Source organism: Drosophila suzukii, chromosome 3, assembly GCF_043229965.1.
Source record: "Drosophila suzukii chromosome 3, CBGP_Dsuzu_IsoJpt1.0, whole genome shotgun sequence".
Classification (NCBI taxonomy): Eukaryota; Metazoa; Arthropoda; class Insecta; order Diptera; family Drosophilidae; genus Drosophila; species Drosophila suzukii.
The window spans coordinates 59,666,919-59,689,370 of NC_092082.1; the positions used below are offsets into that span (position 1 = coordinate 59,666,919).

The 22,452-nt window shown below is 40.4% G+C and overlaps 2 protein-coding genes across 2 annotated transcripts in view; one reads left to right on the forward strand and one right to left on the reverse strand.

Annotated features, from left to right (window-relative positions):
• The window catches only part of LOC118878782 (uncharacterized), a 28,047-nt gene that overhangs the window by 2,429 nt on the left and 3,166 nt on the right, over window positions 1-22,452 (reverse strand). The gene's annotated exons all lie outside the window — the stretch shown is intronic.
• Dsk (Drosulfakinin) lies at window positions 1,435-1,994 on the forward strand. The gene has a single exon (XM_017076782.3). It carries the CDS (start codon window positions 1,472-1,474, stop codon window positions 1,883-1,885), a length of 414 nt encoding a protein of 137 aa, XP_016932271.1. The 5' UTR covers window positions 1,435-1,471; the 3' UTR covers window positions 1,886-1,994.

A 22,452-nucleotide genomic window follows, 5' to 3' on the forward strand; every position in this document is an offset into this window, starting at 1 on the left:
TCTGTCCGTCTGTCTGTCCGTCCGTTTGTTTCAGCAAAGTGCCACGCCCTCTCTAACGCCCACAAGCCGCCCAAAACTGTGGCTCCTACAGTTTTAATGCTAGAATAAAAATTTTAACTGAATTGTATTGTTCTCATCAATACCTATCGATTGACCCAAAAAAAAGTTTGCCACGCCCCTTTAACGCCCACAAACCGCCCAAGCCTGTGACGCTCACAATTTTCATGCTAAATAAAAAATTTTAACTGAAATGTATTGGTCTCGTCAATACCTATCGATTGATCAAAAAAAAAGTTTGCCACGCCCACTCTAACGCCCACAACGCTTAAATCTGTCTACCGCTTTACGCTTTGCTGCTTACATATCTCCATTTCCCTTTTGTCCCTTTAGCTGAGTAACGGGTATCTGATAGTCGAGCTACTCGACTATAGCGTTCTTCCTTGTTTTAACATATAAACTCCTAAGCTTAGAAATAAAATTTTTTTTTAAGAATTTTGAATTTAATTTTATCAAAATCGGACGACTTAATCATATAGCTGCCATAGGAACGATCGGAAAATTGGTGGGAAAATAATATGAAACAAATTATAGCTTCGGTGTTTTTTGACATATAACCTCCTACACTTGGAAATAATATTTTTTTATTAGTTCTGAATTTCGAGTTTAAATTTATCATAATCGGACGACTATATCATATAGCTGCCATGGGAACGATCGGAAAATTGGTGAAAAAATAATATGAAACAAATTATATGTAGCTTCGGTGTCTTTTGACATATTATCTTATCCTAATGGAAATATAATTTTTTTGTATTTTTCAAAATTTCGAATTAAATTTAATAATTTTAACTGCAGGGGTGTACAAACTTCGGCTTGTCGAAGTTAACTTCCATTCTTGTTTTGAAATCACCTACCATTATCCTGCTTGGGGCATTTTGACTGTGAACTAGCGTAAATAATGTCAAAATAATACAAAGACCGTCATATTTTTTTTCGGAAAGATATATATATATATGTCTGTAATTAGTTTTAGGTTTTCTATAAATCGAAAAGCTCTGAACGTACAACGCAAGTGTATAGAATCTTCGGCTTGCCGAAGTTAACTTCCTTTCTTGTTTAAGGTAGAAGTAATTGAACGTTTTAGGTTTTGGCAGGCATACTGTGCTTTTAGGGGGCTGTTAGTGGACCGGATGAAGACAGTTGCTCATCATACCACATTTATTCCCATTGAATTTAATATTCCTAGAGTCCTAAAGTCATCTGTTGGCTAATTTAATCAATCAAGTCAATCAAAAGTCAAGACCCTTGGGGAAAATTTAATTTAATTTACCTGAATAGCTTGAACCACTCAATCCTTGGCAATCGCTGTACTGGAATATTAAGCAGCCGAGCGGGAGAGCCAGCCAGCCAATCATATAAAAAGGCAGCACCATAGTTGCCGTTCACCAGTCTGCCAACAGAAAAGTCGAGAATGGGACTCAGGAGCTGCACGCACATCCTTACTCTAGTATTGCCACTCTGGGCTTTGGCTATTTGTTTGCTTGTGACGGTACCAGTCCCAGCCCAGACAACTAGTCTGGGAATCTCAAAGCAGCAACACCGATTACAGGAATTGGGAGCGGAAGCGGATCAGTCCAACGCAAACTTAGCTGAGCCATTATTCTCCCGATTCGGTGAAAGACGAAACCAGAAAATTGTTGGATTCGGGCGTAGAGTTCCTCTCATATCCCGCCCAATAATACCAATTGAAATGGACCTCTTGGTGGATAGCAATGAGGATCGGACAAAAGCTAAGCGGTTTGACGACTACGGCCACATGAGGTTTGGCAAAAGGGGAGGAGATGATCAGTTTGATGACTATGGGCACATGCGATTTGGCCGGTAAGCCGCAGCCAAACATTTAGCGGAGATAAGTCATTAAGATATATTTATTTCAATTATATAATCGAAAATATCAAAGTCACATAATACATAAGAAGGTATTTATAAAGTTATACATGCTGGCATTCCAAAGTTTTTGTTTTATTTTATGTTGTATTTATTGGGGTTGTAACAAGATTTTTTACAAAATAGAGTACGGCAAAAAAAAAACATAAAGTGCGATATGAGGGTTTTCACATAAAATTTGCCACCCTATAAATAGTACAAGTTTTTCGTCCAAAAATGTTGATTTCTTTAGGACGTTACCCTAGATATTTTATGCAGAGCGAAAGTTTGTTACGTCACGATGCCACACCGAGACCTGAAAAAACACAAAAAAGTATACTCAAACCTGTGGGGCTTCGCATGCCCTAAAGGCCTAGAAAGGATAGTGGAAACACTATTTTCAGAGCAATATGGTCTGTCGTGAACAAGCCGGCGGAGGAGCCTTCTTTAAATGGCACCTTCTGAATGGGAGATACTGTGGGTAATATACTCGAGAGAATAATCCACTCACGGCTCGAAGGTGAACTTGCCGAAACCAACCGTCTCTCAGAGATGCAGTATGGCTTACGGAAGGGTCTATCTACAATCGATGCCGTTATTAAACTGTTCGAAATCGCAGACAAGACCATTAGAGGAAAGTGTGGTTGTACGGCACTAAGTAATACTGCTTAACGGCAACGTTGTACGTAGGCAGTCCGATAAGTACTTAGCCCCACCGCCCGATGGCGTCACTATCGCAAGAGAAATTTACTATTGTGTAGTAGATTCTAATGTCGAAATTTCATCCGAATCGGTCTCGTAGTTTTGTTTTGACTGCGTGTGGAATCGGACGTGTCCGCGGATTTTAGAAAAATTGAGAAAGAGCAATATCGGTCTGTGATTCGATTCTTGTTTTTGGAAGGGAAATCGCCCAGCAAAATCAAAGAGCGCTTGGATGTTGTGTACGGACTCTTCTCCTTCGATGGCGACCGTCCAAAATTGGTTTAACGAGTTTCAACGTGGTCGCACGTCGGTTTTTGATGAGCCACGCCCAAGTGCACCGAAAACGGCTACCACGGAGGATAACGTGACAAAAATCCACGATCCCGTATTGGCAGACCGCCGATTGAAGATACCCAAGATAGCTGAGACAGTAGGCATGTCAAAAGACCGCGTGGGTCATATTCTGCATGAAATTTTGGGCATGAAAAAGCTGTCGGCGCGAGGCGAAATCGTGAGACCACATCAGAGCAGTTTTTGACGCTGTTTAAGCGCAATCCGAAGGAGTTTCTGCGTCGTTTCGTGACCGTCGACGGAAAATGAGTCCACTGGTACACACCAGAGACCAAGGAACAGTCGAAACAGTGGACTTCACCCGGGGAACCGGCTCCGAAGAAGGCGAAGACTGTCCCATCGACCGGAAAGGTGATGATTACCGTTTTTTGGGGTTCACAAGGTGTGATCTACATCGACTACCTGGAGAAGGGCAAAACGGTCAGAGGGCTGTACTATGACGAATTATTGGGCCGAATTGCAGAAAATACGGCCCCATTTGGCTTAGAAAAAAGTGCTCTTCCATCATGACAACGCACCGGCTCACACTTCCGTCCTCGCCAAGGCCAAATTGGTCGAATTGGGCTATGAACTGCTACCCCATCCACCATATTATCCAGATTTGGCCCTGTGTGACTTATTTTTGTTTCCAAACTTTGTTTCACTCGCTGGACAAAAATTTGCGTCGAATGAAGAGGACGTCGCCGCCACAGAGGCCTATTTTGCAGACCTCGAGAAAACGTATTTTTCAGATGGGTTAAAGAAGTTAGAGCATCGCTGGGTCAAGTCTATCGAGCTAAAAGGAGATTATGTTGTGAAATAAATCGCCACCAAAATTTTCGTTTTTCTGTTGGAGGCTAAGTACTTATCCGACCACCCTCGTATGTTAGAATCTGGTATAACCTGTTACTCCACGAGTAACGTGTATAAAAAATAACTTTAGATCTATTTTACCATGAATTGGTTCGTTTGGTCACCAGACGCCTCATAGTCACGAAATTTTTTAAATTGTATACTGAAAGTTGCCTGTTCATTCATTCGGTAAATGTAAATGGTGACATTGTTAACAAAAACATATATCACCTAAATGGAGACATTAAATAATGTTCTTAACAAAATTTTTTTGTGAAATGGGTTCCAACCCTACCAGGAACTACCATCATCTTCCTTGAGGCACTTTGACTCTAAACTAGTGTGGTCGAAGAACTCGTACAATATTTTCCGACGTGGGTGAAATTCTAAAATCTTAAAAAGTGGGCAATATAAGTTAACGAATGCACAAATAACGCTATAGTAGAGTGACTTCAGACTATCAGATACCTGTTACTCAGCTAAAGGGACCAAAGGAGGTGGAGAGATGCAAGCAGCAAAGAGAGATTGTAATGCGCCACCTACCCGCTATCTCAATATATAATTATATGGGCGGCATACAGATTTAAGCATTGTGGGCGTTACAGTGGGCGAATATAGTGGGAAAATATAAGAGCTGGGCTATTGCGACTTGGCGTGCAGATTTCTGAGCTTCTTACGCAGCGCAAGTTTGTTTCAGCAGAGTGCCACGCCCACTCTGACGTCCAAAAACCGCCCAAAACTGTGGTTTTGATGCGAGAATAAAAATTTTAACTGAAATGCCTATTCATTGACCCAAAAAAATTTTTGTCACGCCCGCTTTAACGCCCACAAACCGCTCACAAACTTCAAAAAATCGTAAATATGAACGTTGACATCTCGGAAACAATTAAAGATAGAGAATTATGATCTCAGATTTAGATTCCGTAGCCTTGTACGCAGCGCAAGTTTGTTACGCAAATATGCTACGTCCACTGTAACGCCCATAAGCCGCCCAAACATGTGACGCCCACAATTTCCATGCTAGATAAAAAATTTTAATTGAAATGTATTGGTCTCGTCAATACCTATCGATTCTAGGCTGAACAACTCGCATCGTCTAAGTAGTTGCTTTACACAAACCCACTCCCAACACAACACCTACCCATCTCCCCTCCCAAACAACATCTTACTCCGGGCCGAACTACGGTGTAATACGGACAGTGCCAAGAGTCAACCTGGCTGGGACAAATAACAATACAACACAAAACACAGAGACGGAAACACTCAAAAAACCCTCGGATAAGCTGAACACTGGTTCCACCATCCGTACACTCAGGGAAAAACACCGTGCTAAAAACAAGTACAAACAGCCTTGATTTAAGAAAAATTGCATGCTTAACATTTAAGAACGTTCGTGCTCAAAAAATTCTCATATTGAGCACTATTTGGATTTTTAATGTCTGCCAACTCTAATAATTCCCAACTGTTTATTATGAAAGTACTCGGTATATAAGGCGCATAAATTAGACAGTGTTTAATGCCCGTGAGCGGCAAGTCGTAAGTAAACTTACAATATTAATATTATTTATACATATATCGTTTATTTCGTTTCAGTTTCCAATACTTATTTCTCTTACTAGCATAAAATAAAAACTCATTTTAATTTCATAATATTTATATATTGATTTAAGAATTATTCGTCCTTAAATCAAGCCTGCAACTTTCTTACTTTATTATAAAATCGTTCTTGTTTTTAGTCCAAATATGACTTGATTTAAGAATTATTCATACTTGATTCAAGACCGAAAGGTTCTTAAATCTAGTATTTTCGGTCTTGAAAATGCGTGCTCGAAAGTAGTATTTTGTTCTCGCGTTCTGTATTTTCCATGCTTGGCGAAGTTTTGACACCGAAAATACTAGGTTCAAGCACGAAATACTTGATTTTTTTTCTGAGTGTACCAGCACGGTCCCGAAAGGGCCGCATCCCAAGCTGGGGATGACGGGTAACATAAAGCCAGCCGCAAACGACTCCACCACGGGCGCACCTGCGCCTAAAGCAGCGATAGGCACTGCCAAGGCGCTCGGGCCACCCGCTGAAGCAAACCAATATACTTACGCAGAAAGGCGGACTGCCGCCCAGACTCTGCGCTCTCTTACTAGGAGCAACGTTGCGACACCTTCGCCTGAATGGCTAGAAAAGGTAGAGTGGGCAAGGAAGGTGCTTCCTAACTACGGGCAGGATAAGCCCACTCAAGAAGGGACTCAGGCGAAAAGGCAGCGATCCCTCGAACTACCCGGACCATCGGCGAAGAGATCTAAGTTCCAGCCATCGGTCTCGTTCGCCGAAATCACGAAGAACCGTGTCCTACTCGGCCTAATTGACAGGGGAAATCCCGAGGGCAGAATCCCCAGGAACAGGTGTATTTGCCTGCGCATGGTACGGGAGAAGCCAGGCACCTCGCCCTGCTGCATGGACGCCGGCTGGTACCAGGGCAGCGTCAAGGTGGTGGCCTGCGACAGTCAGCGGTCGGCCGACTTGTACAAACAGACGACGAGCAAGCTCGGTGAGGTCTACGAGTTGGCGAACATCGTCGCGCTAGACTGGTGTGATGTCCCCAGTGGTGGAGCATGAAGGGGACGTCAACCAGGCGGTTTTGGTCCTGAACAAGGAATCAGTTGCTCTGATCGAGACTGCTCGAGGAGTGCTGAACTTCGGGTTCAGTGCGATCCACATCAAGGTGTATAAGGGCGACTCAAACGCCGCTAGTAGATCTGCCGGCAACCCAGCCGAGCAGGTGCTTTCTGAGGAGTTGGAGGCACCTGGTGGGCCGGAGGACGGCTACTCTACCGATTCGTCGCTAAGCATAGAGATGCGAGCGCTCGGACCGGCTATCGAAGACGTAGACCTCAGCGACACAGACGAGGCCGACGTCACTGTGGTGAAGGTTAAAGCTGTAGATGTCACTAAGACTTCTACAAATAAATTTTCACCTTCACCAGACCGAAGGCGGAGCTGACCTAGTCCTTGTACAGGAACCTTGGGTAGTAGGAGGCAAGGTTGCTGGACTAGAAACAAAGGAATCCAATCATATGCTTTACCCCAAAGAAGGTAAAATTCGAACCTGCATATTAGCCAAAATTCATCTTAGAATATTTCTACTTCGCAATTACAGCAACGGAGACAACACCACACTAAGCCTGGAGCTGCAAAGTGGCTCTATAAGGGTCCTATCGGCCTACTTTGGCCTTTGAAAAATAAAACCCCCCAGATGCGCTGGTCAGAGGACTGGCAGAGTAATGCGAAAAGCTCAGGAAAGGTTTGGTAATAGGCTGTGACGCCAACGCCCATCACATCCAGTAGGGTTGCCCAAACAACAACGAAAGAGGTGAGTCTCTTTTAGGTTTTATTCTAATTTCGAACCTATTCTTATGCAATACGGGCAATTTCCCTACATTCATAATTAAAGCTTGCCAAACGATCATAGATCTAACTTTGGTATCAGACTCACTCGTAGGCCCAGTCAAAAACTGGGCAGTCTCTGACGAGCACTCCTTTTCGGACCATAGATTCATAGAAACCGTATTGTCCATTGATTCGCCCTTGCCGGTCAGCTTCGCTAACCCCAGACGAGCCGACTGCCACAGGTTCAAAGAAGTTCTGACGAATATCCTCCCCATGGAACCGTCAGAAAGCATCACAAACCCACAGGAGCTGGACGGAACAGTATATAAATTCACAGAAGCATGCAACACTGCCTTCAAAGTGGCATGCCCCACAGGTAAACCAAAGGGAAGGAAAAAACACCCCTGATGGACCCAACAACTATCAATCCTCAGAACCAACTGCAGATGCCTTTTTAACAGAGCAAAGGCGGGAAATGAGGACACTAACTGGCTGAACTACAAGTATGAACTAGCCTCTTACAAAAAGGCCATTAGAAGAGCACAACGAACGGCATGGCAGACCTTCGGCTCTGACATAGAAAAATCAACTGATGCCGCAAGGCTCAGGAAAATACTCTCTAAGACAGCCGCGCCTTTGGGCTATCTTCAAAAAGCAAATGGATCATGGTCAGACTCCAGTAAAGAGTCCTTGGACCTGCTCCTAGACGCTCACTTCCCGGGGAGCCAACAAATAGGTCATCCTCCTGAAAGAGGAGCAGGAGAGGGAATCGAATTAGATCCACTCCTATCAGACCGCAATATGAAATGGTCCATTCATAGTTTCAAACCATACAAATCGCCGGGACCGGACGGGATAACACCGGCTCACATCCAACAAGCAGGACAAATAGCCATAAACTGGTTGAAAAAAATCTTCCAATCCATCCTGGCGGTAGGAGAACTACCAACAGCGTGGCAAGAAACAAAGGTGGCTTTCATTCCCAAGGCAGGGAAGGCCACTCACACCACAGCAAAGGATTTTAGGCCAATAACCCTAGCATCATTCCTGCTTAATAGCTTTGAAAGAATGATAAGCCTACACATAAGGGCCACCGTAGACCCGACACAAGTATCAGAAGCGCAGCACGCTTAAACCAAAGGTAAGTCAACCGAATCGGCGCTACACTTGGTGGTGAGCAGCATCGAGAAATCACTCAGCATCAAGGAATACACACTGATCGCCTTCCTGGATATAGAGGGAGCCTTCAATAACGTGATCCCCTCTGCTATAACAGAATCTGTCACTGAACTAGGGGTTGAGCCGCCAATGGTGAGGCTAATCCATAATTTGCTGATAAGCAGAATGGTCACAGCCCCACTAGGGACCTCAACCCAGACTAGTCTAGTGAACTGAGGCACCCCGCAAGGAGGTATACTATCACCCCTCTTGTGGAATATCGCAGTAAATAGACTACTGCGGATTCTGGAAGGAGGAGGTTGTAAGGTTGTGGCATACGCAGACGACGTCGCCATCGTCTTTAATGGAAAATATCCACAAACACTTTTCGATCTTATGACCGCTAAACTTAAAATACTATCGGAATGGACGATAGCGAACGGACTCGGGGTAAGTCCCTCGAAAACGGAACTTGTTCTATTTACAAATAGATACAAAATTCCAAAACTCAACCCACACATTCTAAACAATTGTAATCTCTCTTTTAGCGATCACGCCAGGTACTTGGGGTTAGTATTAGATAAGCGCCTCAAATGGGGCTTAAACGACCAAGAGAGAACCAAGAAAGCGACCATTGCACTTTACTCCTGTAAAAAAGCAATTGGGCTAGGATGGGGCATGTCCCCTAGAATAGTCAACTGGATATACACAGCGGTAGTCAAGCCAATCCTACTGTAGGGATTGGCTCTGTGGTGAACCGCCCTGCACAAACAATGCATACTGACTCCTCTAAACAAAGTACAGTGAATGGCGGCTTTGTGTATTAGAGGAGCTGTTCGAACTACCTCGAATAAAGCGCTGAATGCGATCTTGAACCTCCCTAGCCTGGACTTAGCAGGCATGCTGCCAAATCGGCAGCTATTCGACTGAGGGACACTGGGCAGTGGAAAGCCCAATTCTATGGCCATGCTAAAATTCTCCAGCATGATAAATCGATTCCGAAGATCACGGATCTATGCAAATTTATTGAATATAGTCACACACCCTTTGAGGCCCTGGTTCCACATAGAGAGAAATGGGAGTAGGGCCGACCGGGCACGACGGATGCAATCTGTTTCTATACAGATGGCTCCAACTTAGAAGGACAGGTTGGCGGAGGTGTATACTCCGAACAATTAGATATCAGGAAGTCATTCAGGCTCCCGGACCACTGTAGCGTCTTTCAGGCGGAGGTCCACGCTATAAATGAAGCACTAACCTGTTTAGGGAACTTTAGCCTCCAAAGACGACACCTAAACATATATAGTGATAGCCAAGCGGCTATTAAATCGATGTACTCGACAAACACCAACTCCCGTACAATAGCAGACTGTCGCAGATCTCTCCACGAGATGGAAAATCAGTTTACTATCAGCCTAAAATGGGTCGCGGGTCACTGGGAAATCGTAGGCAACTGCACAGCGGACGAGTTAGCCAGGCAGGGCACCACCAAGCCTCTCCTCCCAGGAGAGGAGAATGTCGGAATTACTCAAACTCAGCCGCACAGAGTGTGGCATGTTGATTCGAGCTCTTACAGGCCACTGGCTTGTTGGCGCACATGCCGGCAGGCTAAAAGCCCCGCAAAATGATTTCTGCAGAAGCTGTAGTAATGAACACCTTCTCTGCTTCTGCCCAGCCTTATGCAGACAAAGACTGAAACACTTAAGAAGTCCCTTCATCGACGATCTTACCGAAATACCGGAGATTAATCTCAAAAACATAAGTGCCTTTATTAAATCTTCCGGGTGGAAGACATGCTGATCAGCTTAACACAGGTTGAAACTACTAGAAACGGGACCCTAGAGAAGGAAAAACGAGATCATGCGGTATCACAATGGACCCATAGAGGTCTAAGTGTGTCGGACCATAGTCCGACAGCCGCCCTAGCCTAACCTAACCTATCGATTGATCCAAAAACAAAATTGCCACGCCCACTCTAACGCCCATAATGCTTAAATCGGTCTACCGCCAGTAGGTGGCGCACTTAAATCTCGCTTTACTGTTTGCATATTTCCATTTCCCTTTGGTCCCTTTAGCTGAGTAACGGGTATCTGATAGTCGAGGTACTCGACTATAGCGTTCTTCTTTGTTATACCCGTTACTCGTAGAATAAAAGGGTATATTAGATTCGTTTCCGAACCCATAAAGTATATATATTCTTGAACAGGATCACGAGTCGATCCAGCCATGTCCGTCTGTCTGGTTGAACGCTGAGATCTCGAAAACTATAAGAGCTAGGCTATTGAGATTTAGCGTGCAGATTCCTGATCTTCTTACGCAGCGCAAGTTTGTCAGCAGCATGCCACGCCCACTCTAACGCCCACAACGCTTAAATCTGTCTACCGCCGGTAGGTGGCGTATTTTAATCTCGCTTTGCTGCTTGCATATCTCCATTTCCCTTTGGTCCCTTTAGCTAAATAACGGGTATCTGATAGTCGAGGTACTCGACTATATCGTTCTTCCTTGTTTTTTATTAATTTGGGATCGTGCGTCCGGCGATGTACGGCGTGCCAAGAATTCTAATCTCCTAGACTTCTACTCAACTCAACCACACTCAAAGCTTGGTGAGTTAGGAGAAGAGATAGGAATCGGGAGTGCGCGTTATCCAGGCGAATTCAAGCTCTAGCTGGAGATTTGGCAGCTCGACTAGCTTGTCGCCCAAGATTAACTTATTTTAAATAAATCCCTGAGATAAAACTTTAAACGCCTGCCTTATTGGTACTAAATCATAAAGTAAAGGCCTAAGGGCGTTAGAGTGGGCGTGGCAAACTTTTTTTTGGGTCAATCGATAGGTATTGACGAGAGTGATACATTTCATTTAGCATGTTCTTCTAGCATGAAAATTGTGGGCGCGGTTTAGGCGGTTTGTGGGCGTTAGATTGGGCGTGGCAAACTTTTTTCTCAATATATGGTAAAGTAAGCGGTAGAATGATTTTTGCGTTCTTCGCGTTAGAGTTGGCGGGACAACGGACGGACGGACAGACGGACAGGGCGAGATCGACTCGGCTACTGATCCTGATCAAGAATATATATATGGTCGAAAACGCTTCCTTCTACCTGTTTCATACTTTCCGACGAATCTAGTATACCCTTTTACTCTGCGAGTAACGAGTCGGGTATATTATTTATTTATTGTACACTGTAGCTGAAAGTCTAAGACTTAGTGTGCAGGGAGGAGTCGGCCATTGTTGGTGAGACTTTCGGTCGGAATAAATTGATATTTACAGGTTTACTTAATAACTAGTATTTACATGTGACTGGGAAAGATTGACAATTTAAATTAGTTGAAGCAGGTTAGCTAATTTTAAAAAGTTACAGATTTGTTGGAGATTTTTAAGTGAAGGCGTTATTACTGTGGACGGCAGTCCACGTATTGACGACGCGCACCAGGAGGGTGTGCGAAGGCGACTACTATATATACACGAAGAAATTAAAATGAGTAATAGTCCGATTGTTTCGAGTGTTACTTTAATCGAAAGGTATTGCAAAAACTAAAAGAATTGCATACGAAGACTTAAAAAAAATCAATTGGTGTGGGAGAAAAAGTGGTGAAAGTGTAAAAGTTAAAATTCGGAAAATTTGATCTGTTGAGGCCGGTGGAGATAATTACCCCCCGCTTTAAACCTTGTTGTATTTTCAATTAAAATACTCCCCGAATGAAACCTCAACTGTCAAAATTGGATGATCTTCTAAAAATTAAAATTTAATTTTGTATGTCAGTTTGTCAGTTTGTCCCAAAACGTTATTTTAGAGTCCTGGAAATTCTTGACGATGTTAAACAGCTCAATATAAGAAACACTAGTTCTACCACTTTAGGAAAAACTAGCTCGATTGGCGAGAAAATAGCTATAAATGGCTAAATTTTGTTTACCCGTAACTTGTGAAGTACAGGCTTGTGCTATACGTCGTTAGAAAGGTATTTCAAAATACAATGTACGCCTTTTAAACACGATTTGTCTAACTACCACCGTATAAAAATTATAGTTCAAAGATTTTTATATTTAAAGCTGCTGAATAATAATGTTTTTATAATTCGAAAACCATTTCCAATATGTTAAGCGTAAGCAATTACTATTCATAAAAGCCGAGGACTAGCAATCACATCCGGAGTTGTTGATATTGGTGATGGTATATTTGCAAAAGGTCAAACTTATGTTGCTTTATCACGTTTAAAAACCCTCTGTGGCGTACATAATTTCATTCTTAGTCCGAAGAGAATTAGGACAAATGATGGTGCAATTATAGAATATAATCGGTTAAGAAGTAAATTGGAAACGATCTACAACACTTGTTTGGTAATAACAAAAGAAATATAAATGTTTCTGATAAAAACATATATTTGAGGCCGCAAACAACGGCTGTTATTGAGAAAGAAATGTTACCAACAAAAAGAGTAAAAATAAAAATGTTTTACATAATATACATGGTATGAAAAACCCAAATAATGCTTGTTATGAGAATTCTGCCTTTCAATGCCTTTTAAATATAGGATTTATAAAGGAATCTGTATTAAATTATGAAGATAGTAACATTTTAAAGACATAATTTTGGAATTATAAAAACCCTTTAAAGATGTGGACAAATATTAATATTACAGATTTACGATCAAGTATTTTTGATAACATAGAACAGCAGGAAAGCGGGGATTTTTTGCGAAATCTATTAGAGTGTCGTTCTCTAGCAGGAATAAAACAATTATTAGTACATAAACTTGTGAAATCGATAAAATGCTCTAACTGCGATTATAGGCAAAATATACGAAGAACAGAAAACGTAATTGCTCAACTTTGTATTCCCAAAGATAGAAAACGATCAATAAACGAAGTAATATCATTTAATTACAGAAATTGGAAAAACATTCAAGACAGCGAATGTGCACATTGCGGGAACTATTTAAAGCATCAGTCTCTTATACAGGATACAGGTTGCGTACTTGTTTTCTCAGTTAGTTTATTCGATTCGGCCAATAGAAAAATAAACAATTTTAATTTAACAAACGCTTCACAAACTGAGCTTAGATTTGAAAATAAAACATACAGTTTATCAAGTGCAATATTCCACCATGGAAATGTATTTAATGAAAGACACAATACATTTGTCTTAAAAAAGGATAGAGAATTTTACAAAGCCAAAGACACAATAATCTCTAAATGTTCTTGGCCACGTAACAGCAAAGACGTATAGATTCTGTTTTATGTTAAAAAGTAGTTTGGGTATCAAAATTAAAAAATTTTTTGTTTCTCATACTAAGCTCTTATCAAGAGTGCCAACTGGAATTTATAATATTAAAGGTTTGTATTAATTGGGCAGTAAAAAATGTATTTTTTTGTTGGCCAAAATCCTCATACTGAACCCTCCTCGAGGGTGCTGACTGGAAATTTCGCTACGGTGCTTGTACACTATGAAGCGGCGATCAGCTAAGATTAGAGGTCAAAACTATGTGCTCAAGTTCGTCAATAACTGAGTTATATGGGGATGACTTCTGATCATGGTATTGAGGTACACTAATCACACTAATCAAACTAAAATCGGTGAAAATGTAAAAGTACAAATTAAGAAAATTAAAGCTGTATTAAGATGAAATATGTTATTGATGCTTAAATCAAAAACTTCTGGTATCAAACAAAAACACGTCTTAACGAGGTAAAAATCTAGTGACGATCGCACATTCAGCAAACAAAAGTTCTGATATCAACTTTTGTGACGTAAATGTATTTTACAATCTACTTAAAAATACATTTTCTTAAATTTTTTTACATTCGGCACGCTTTATCAAAACCGTACAGCTAAACCCAAGCATATTAATTAAGAAAATGTATTTATTAAATAGATCGTGTTTTCGTCACAAAAGTTGATATCAAAACTTTTGTTTGCTGAATGTGCGTTAACTGGTGTTTTTGTTTGATTTTATATTCTCACAGAAACTGACTGCTAAGAAGTTCTACCAAAAAGTCGTTGAAAAATATATACACCGTTTCGTGATGCTGGTGTAATTAATGTAACACAACAAAAAAAAACATCTTACGTACCGTTGCAATCGCATAAAATATGCAAATAAAGGATATCTGTTAGGATGCTGCCTGTTAGCAGCTCTAATAGTTTAGTTTTTTGGCTTATTTTCGGCATTTTCCTTAATTTTAAACATAATCTTTGGTAAACACAGCCTGCCAATTTGACAATCTGACAAACAGTTGATATAACAGCTGACATCTTAAGATTGAAAATTCAACAGGGAACTTTTAGGGTCGTTTCCTTAATTGCTGAAATTTTCTGTTGAATTTTCAACAAATCAGCCATTTAACAGTTAGGGAATACCCAGAGTGACTTTAACAACTTAGTGACTATCATAAAAACTCGACGGAAGCTAAAAAAATTCCACATGTCTACAATTTAAAATGTACCGGGTAAGGGCCGGTTTCTGGAGTGCCGGCAAACATTTCTCCGACAGATGAAGTCCCTGCTAAGGAAAATTTGTTTTCTCGAGCGTCTATGTGAGACCTTGCTCTGACAGGGTCTCAGACTCCCTGTTGATGCATTATATTAATTTGAATTTGATATGTTGATGTTATGTCATTGTGTTATGTAAGAAAAATACTAAACTGTTATCGAAATCTCGTATGTATCACCGAATGAAAGACGGTCACTCTAGTCGGCAAAAAGAGACGCCACTTGCATATAAAATTCTTGAAGTACACGAGTTGACGAGCGCAAAAGCTCAAATATATTGCAAAAGATCCAAAAATAAGTGATCAGCATATAACAGGTGTTTTCTTCAAACGAATCTTTCGACGACTACAACGACAGTGGCTTGTGTGGGCTAGAAGTCGGTCTTTCGAGCCCCATAATCCTTAATCGGTATAACCCTTACCAGGTAATTACCCCAACAAATGGTCTTTCGAGCCCCATAATCCTTAATCGGTATAACCCTTACCAGGTAATTACCCCAACAAATGGTCCTTCTTAGCCTCCTGAACGGCACATGGATTACGCGAAACTAGAGCGCAATTTCATCAGCCAAAATTTGCAAGTGTATGTATTACCGAGCGTGATCTCGGACATGCACAGAACAGTCTTCACACATACATTGACGACGACTAGTGTGTGTGTACCTGTAAAATTTGGAACTGGACAAACACAACCTCAAAAAGATGCCTAAGACACGTCTCAAGAAGCAGAAGAATGACGACAACACGCCCAGGGAAATAGAGGACACGCCGCGACCAGGCACCTCTGCGGCGAAGCTACTGGAGATTTCAATGGCAACGGTTATGCGAGGGGCAGCATCAACGCAGAAAGTTCCAGAAAGGTAAGACGAAGAAGCACAGTCTAACCGGAGCCACCAATCTCAACGATCCGTTAAAGCCCAAAAACTTCAACTTCAAATGGAGCATCTACAGAAGCAACAAGAGCTGAAAGCTAAACGGATGCAGCTAGAGTTCGAGGAGAAACAGTTGGAACTGGAGATGCAGATGCAAATGACAGAAATTGAAGAAGACAACAGAAGCCAAGACGACCAAGATGACAACATCGGCGATGAGTACAACAACGGCACCAGGACACGTGAGTGGGTTAAGTCTTCTCAACGAAAGCAAACAGATCAGCCTGATGACATCAATGCAAATGCCATTGTTAGTTTTATGGCTAGGCAAACAATTAAACAGGAACTTCCCTTATTCAGTGGTGACCCTTTAGAATGGCCAATTTTTATTGCCGAGTATGAGAACAGTTCTCAAGTGTGTAAATTCACCGACTACGAAAACATCAATCGCTTGCGAAAAGCACTGACAGGTCGAGCCAAAGAATGTGTACAGTCACTTCTATTAGTGCCACAAAATGTAAATGAGATAATTGACATATTAAGAAATCGATTCGGAGACTGTAGTCATGTCGTGAAAATGATGATAGATAAAATTCGAGCTTTTCCTGTAATCAAAGAGGATAAATATGACAGACTCATCACTTTTTATGATATGATTACAAATCTCATTCAAACTTTACTGTCCTTCAATGATATTGATCAGATTCGTAACAATTTGCTGTTTGAGGAAATTCTAGAAAAAATTCAGGTTTCTCAAAGAATCTCATTCATAAAACATTTTCAAAAAATAAAGTCTGACGATCCGAAGATTATACTATTTCACGAATGGTTAGGTCAAACCATAAAAGCAGCGACATTGCTCGGATTCGGTCAGAATAAATCAAAAGACACAATACTAACAGTCTCAAGTCCAGTCAAGACATTTGAAAAATTCAAATACTATTGTAACTATTGTAAGTCTACTGATCATCACATAACAGATTGTCCAAAATTTAAATCCTTGAGTGTCGACAAGCGTTGGGAATTCACATCTCACAATAAGTTATGTATATCTTGTCTGGGTAGAAATCACATTATGAAAGACTGCAAACGCAAAAAGACTTGTAGGGCAGAAAATTGTAAGTTTAACCACAATTTTTTGTTGCATAAAGACAAAGACAACACAGCAAGCGCTTCCCTTGATATGCCTAGTAATAATGAACAAAACAAGACAATTCCCGACATGAACTGCAACATTAATTTCGGTTGTAACAAAGTATTACTAAAGGTCATTCCAGTCACACTAATAGGTCCACAAAAAGCAATCGAGACATACGCTTTACTTGACGAAGCCTCGACAATTTCATTGATCGATGAACAACTAGCGACTGACCTACAACTAGAAGGACCGACTAGTCCTTTAAAGATGCAGTGGACAAATAACGAGGTATATGAACAAGCGAACTCAAAGGTAGTTAGTGTGGGTATCCGAGGTAAGGAACAGACTTCCAAAGTATTTACTCTTCGAAAAGTTAAGACCGTATCATGCTTAAATCTACCCCTTCAAACCCTGTCAATAAGCGACATGTCTGAGACCTACGAGTTTTTGAAAGACTTTTCCTTTTGTTCCTACCAAAACGCGCATCCAAAGATTTTGATTGGTCAAGACAATTGGTCAATCATAGTATCTAGGAAATTGAAATATCAATCATTTCAAGGACCTGTCGCTAGCAAAACGGCGCTGGGTTGGGTTGTACATGGAACAGTGGGAATGATTAGAGAAATTCCTGATAGAAATTATTCATGCCATGTATTTAATTGCGTAGGTTACGACAACCCTAACGATGACCTGGACATTCTACACAATCTGGTTAAATCCTATTGGTCCATTGAGAATGAGTTATTAACACCTCATGACTTTCCGACATCACTTGACGACAGAAGATGTTTGGAAATTGTTGACAAAACCCTCAAACGAATCGATGACAGATTTCAATGTGGTCTATTTTGGAAAAGTGACGACATTAAACTACCTGAAAGTTACAAAAATGCATACTCTAGATTGTTGTTATGCGAAAGAAAAATGGACAAAAACCCGGAGTACGGAAAAATATAAGCAAACCTTTGACTCCTACATACAAAATGGGTATATGAGGAAATTGACTTCTGCTGAGAAAACTAATATCACTCCCTTGACCTACTATTTGCCACACTTTGGAGTTCTAAATAGCAACAAGCCAGACAAACTTAGAATAGTTTTCGACGCAGCCTCCAAAAGCCATGGTTATTGTCTTAATGATTTCCTTTTGCCAGGTCCAGATCTAAATAGCCAATTGTCAACAGTTCTAATGAATTTTCGAGAACACAAAATTGCATTTGTCGGAGATATCAAAGAGATGTTTCTCCAAATAAAAGTACAGGAGACAGACCGTTGCGCACAAAGAATCCTATGGCGAGGCGACAACCGACAATCCGAACCGGACGTGTACGAAATACAAGTTCTATTTTTTGGCGCTAAATGTAGCCCAAGTATCGCCCAACAGGTCAGAAACAGAAACGCCTTAGATTTTCAAAATGACTATGACCAAGCCTGCAAGGACATAATAACAAAACATTACATGGATGACTATTTGGGTGGAGCTCCAGACATTAGTACAGCCGTAAAATTAATTAAGGACGTAACATATGTACACAAGGCAGGTGGATTCGACATGCGAAATTGGATATCTAATTCTCCAGAAGTTTTAAATCAGATAACAGACAACACTCCATCGAAACAAGTCACAGAAAAGAATTTAACCGAAGAGAGAGTTCTAGGTTTAATTTGGGATCACAAAAAAGACATATTCACATACAATTTAAAGTTTTCTAAGTCCCATTTTGAACTTCTTAACAATCTCAGACGACCAACTAAGCGAGAAATATTAAAAATAACTATGTCCATTTTTGATCCCTTAGGGTTTCTTTCAAACCTTTTGATATCAAATAAAATCCTTCTACAAGCCATTTGGGATAGCGGAATCCATTGGGACGACTACATTACAGACGATCAATTTCAAATATGGAAGGCATTGTGTAACAGCTTAAATAAAATAAACGATTTTTACATTCCAAGGCAGTTGACTACACTTAGCATAAGTCATTGTAATGTTCAGTTACATATATTTTGCGACGCATCAAAATACGCATACGCATCTTGCGCGTACCTACGCTTCCAGTGTAACAGCCAAATAGAAACCACCCTGATTTCAGCTAAGTCGCGAGTAGCGCCACTTAAACCAATGTCAATTCCTAGACTAGAGCTTCAAGGAACCTTACTAGGAGCTAGGCTAAGCAAAGCTATTAAAGAAACGCTCAATCTCAGAATAGACTCAACTTTCATGTGGACAGATTCCGAGATAGTCTTATACTGGCTGAAAACGAGCAGCAAAAGGTTCAAGACTTTTGTGGCTCAGCGTTTGGGAGAGATACAAGAATTGACAACTTCAAGTGAATGGCGACATGTACCCTCAAAACTGAACCCCGCTGATAAAGCAACAAAGATCTCATCCTTTGACTTCTCATCAAATGAGTTATGGCTGACAGGACCGCCATTCCTTAGAAAAAATCAAGATCAGTGGCCATTAGGTAAAATCCCTCTAAGACCAGACAGTTCTGATGCTAGCGATAAAGAGTTCGTAAATCTCACTACCATTCAAAAGCAGTCATTTATATTACCGGACGTCTCAAGGTTCTCCAATTGGATGAGATTCTTAAGAACAACAGCCTGGGTTTTGAGATACTTGACAAAGCTAAGACCAAATTTGAGAATATCTATCAATAATGAGCTAACAGCCACAGAACTTTTCAAAGCGGAAAAATTAATCTTTCTTAGCATACAACAAGACAGTTATTATCAGGAAATTGGAAAACTTAAATGTAATGAACCTGTATCAACTTCAAGCAGTCTGCATAGTCTACCCCTATTTTTCTCTATCGATAATCTGTTAAGACTCAGAGGCAGACTAAATAATTTAAGTGAAGAGGAGATGAGTATCGACTCTAAAAATCCGATTATCTTAAGCAGAGATCATCCAATCACTAAATTACTCGTTCAGTACTATCACGTCGAAAATTGTCATATGGGAACCGAAACTGTAATTGCCAACATCCGCCAAAGGTTTTGGATTACAAAATGTAGAAGTACAGTAAAGAACATCATTCGAAATTGTCAGCAATGTAAAAACAAAAAAGCCAGGCCGCAACCACCTCTAATGGGTCAGCTTCCAAGTTGCCGTATAAAGCCAACCGAAAGAGCCTTTTTGAAAGTAGGTATTGATTATTTTGGGCCTATAGAAGTTACACAAAATAGAAGCCATGTAAAGCGTTACGGTGTTATTTTCACATGCATGACAACACGAGCAGTTCATCTTGAGATTGCTGAAGACCTATCCTGCAATGCGTTTATGCATGTATTTAGACAATTTGGTTGTAGGCGAGGATTTCCGACAGAATTATATTCAGACAACGGAACCAATTTCAGACGCGCTGACAAGGACATAAAAGAAATCATAGAACAGTGGCCAAATGACAAGTTTACTCAGTTTTTAACCACGAAAGGTTGCACTTGGTACTTTAACCCGCCATTGTCCCCTCACATGGGAGGAGCTTGGGAGAGGCTCATACAGTCAGTCAAGAAATATTTAGGAGTTCTACTAAAAGAGAGATATCCTAGAGAGTACACTTTGAAAACTTTGTTTTGTGAGATCGAGTTTGTGATTAACAGTAGACCACTTTTGATTGTTCCTTCAGACTCCATGTCGGAACCATTAACGCCAAATGACTTGTTAATTGGTTCTAATTATCGCGAATCCTTTTACACTAACACCAATGATAATGATTTGAGACTGTTAAATATGTGGAAATCGTCACAAAGACTTGCAGACATTTTTTGGTTGAAATGGAAAAAAGAATATAGACAATTTTTACTATGTAGTCGTAAATGGACAAAAGACAGTAATGTTTTAAAAGAAGGTGATGTAGTTTTGATAATGGAATCCGACCTTCCTAGATATGTTTGGCCAAAAGGCATAATTGTCAAAACGTATCCATCAAATGATGGGCGTGTGAGAATTGTTGATGTAAAAATTAAAGACCATATTTATAAGAGACCTGCAGTAAAAATAATTAAACTAGATGTAAGAACAGATACATTGTAAACTCTAAGTATTGCCGTCGTCTATACTTAATTTTCCACGACTCCAATACTTGGGAGGAGGATGTTGATGCATTATATTAATTTGAATTTGATATGTTGATGTTATGTCATTGTGTTATGTAAGAAAAATACTAAACTGTTATCGAAATCTCGTATGTATCACCGAATGAAAGACGGTCACTCTAGTCGGCAAAAAGAGACGCCACTTGCATATAAAATTCTTGAAGTACACGAGTTGACGAGCGCAAAAGCTCAAATATATTGCAAAAGATCCAAAAATAAGTGATCAGCATATAACAGGTGTTTTCTTCAAACGAATCTTTCGACGACTACAACGACAGTGGCTTGTGTGGGCTAGAAGTCGGTCTTTCGAGCCCCATAATCCTTAATCGGTATAACCCTTACCAGGTAATTACCCCAACACTCCCTGTTAAGTTTTTTTCGGCTAGATAAAATGGCAGCTGATATCACAAGGCCTACTAAGATGAAGTTATATAATCTGGAATATAAACAAAACGTAACCAGCTGATTGAAAAATCAAAGCTTTTCGCTTAACAGCTTAACTTTGTGCTTAGCATCACTCTGTAATTGTTGGCTGTCACAGAATTGAGCTAAAAAAGCGACCATACAGTGCACTATGGGGACTTTGAACACTTTTTTTTGCCAAAACCCATTGTTTAAAAGTCGTTAAGAATTGATTTTGTTAATCAGAATGCATCAGAATAACATCAATATCTAATGCTTCTAACAGAAAAGTTTAACAGTGCGCACCACTGTTAAGGTATCTGCTGTGAAAGCCTTTTTTTATTTCCACGAGGCGGCAGCGCTGGTAAATCTCCTTTTATTCCTAATAGTTTAAATAGTTAAAAAGTGTAAAACTAAACAAAGCACGGCAGTTTTTGAAATTCAATCAGAGGGACTTGTAACTTGTGTTTGTGACCTTGACATTGTATTTATTGATTGTGGTGCCCGTATATTCGTGTTCTAGTTCTAACCTCAAAAAAAAACAAAATCATTAAGTTAATTTGTATTTTTAAATGGAGCTACAAAGTGATCCAGCTGTTTCCACCTCTGAAACCTTTTATGTCTTGTAGAGTATTTAGTTCTCATTGAGCTCGGTTAGTATAAAAGTGCGCTTTTGCGCACTTTCCCTAAAATTTAGTTTTAAAGACCTATACCTAATACTGTATATTTCTCGCATTTTTGTCTGTTAAATGCCAATCTCGATGTTATCTTAAAAAAAAACAGTGTGCAATTATATTTCTTAATAAATAACGATTATTTTAAAATTATTTTACAACATCATTTCACTTACCTAACGTTGATATAAAGGATTTTAGGATTTTTGTTAAGAATTATAGTGGTAACAATATAAACAAGGAAGAACGCTATAGTCGAGTACCTCGACTATCAGATACCCGTTACTCAGCTAAATGGAGATATGCAAGCATCAAAGCGAGATTAAAATGCGCCACCTACCGGCGGTATACAGATTTAAGCGTTATGGGCGTTAGAGTGGGCGTGGCAAATTTTTTTTTTGGACCAATCGATAGGTATTGTCGAGACCAA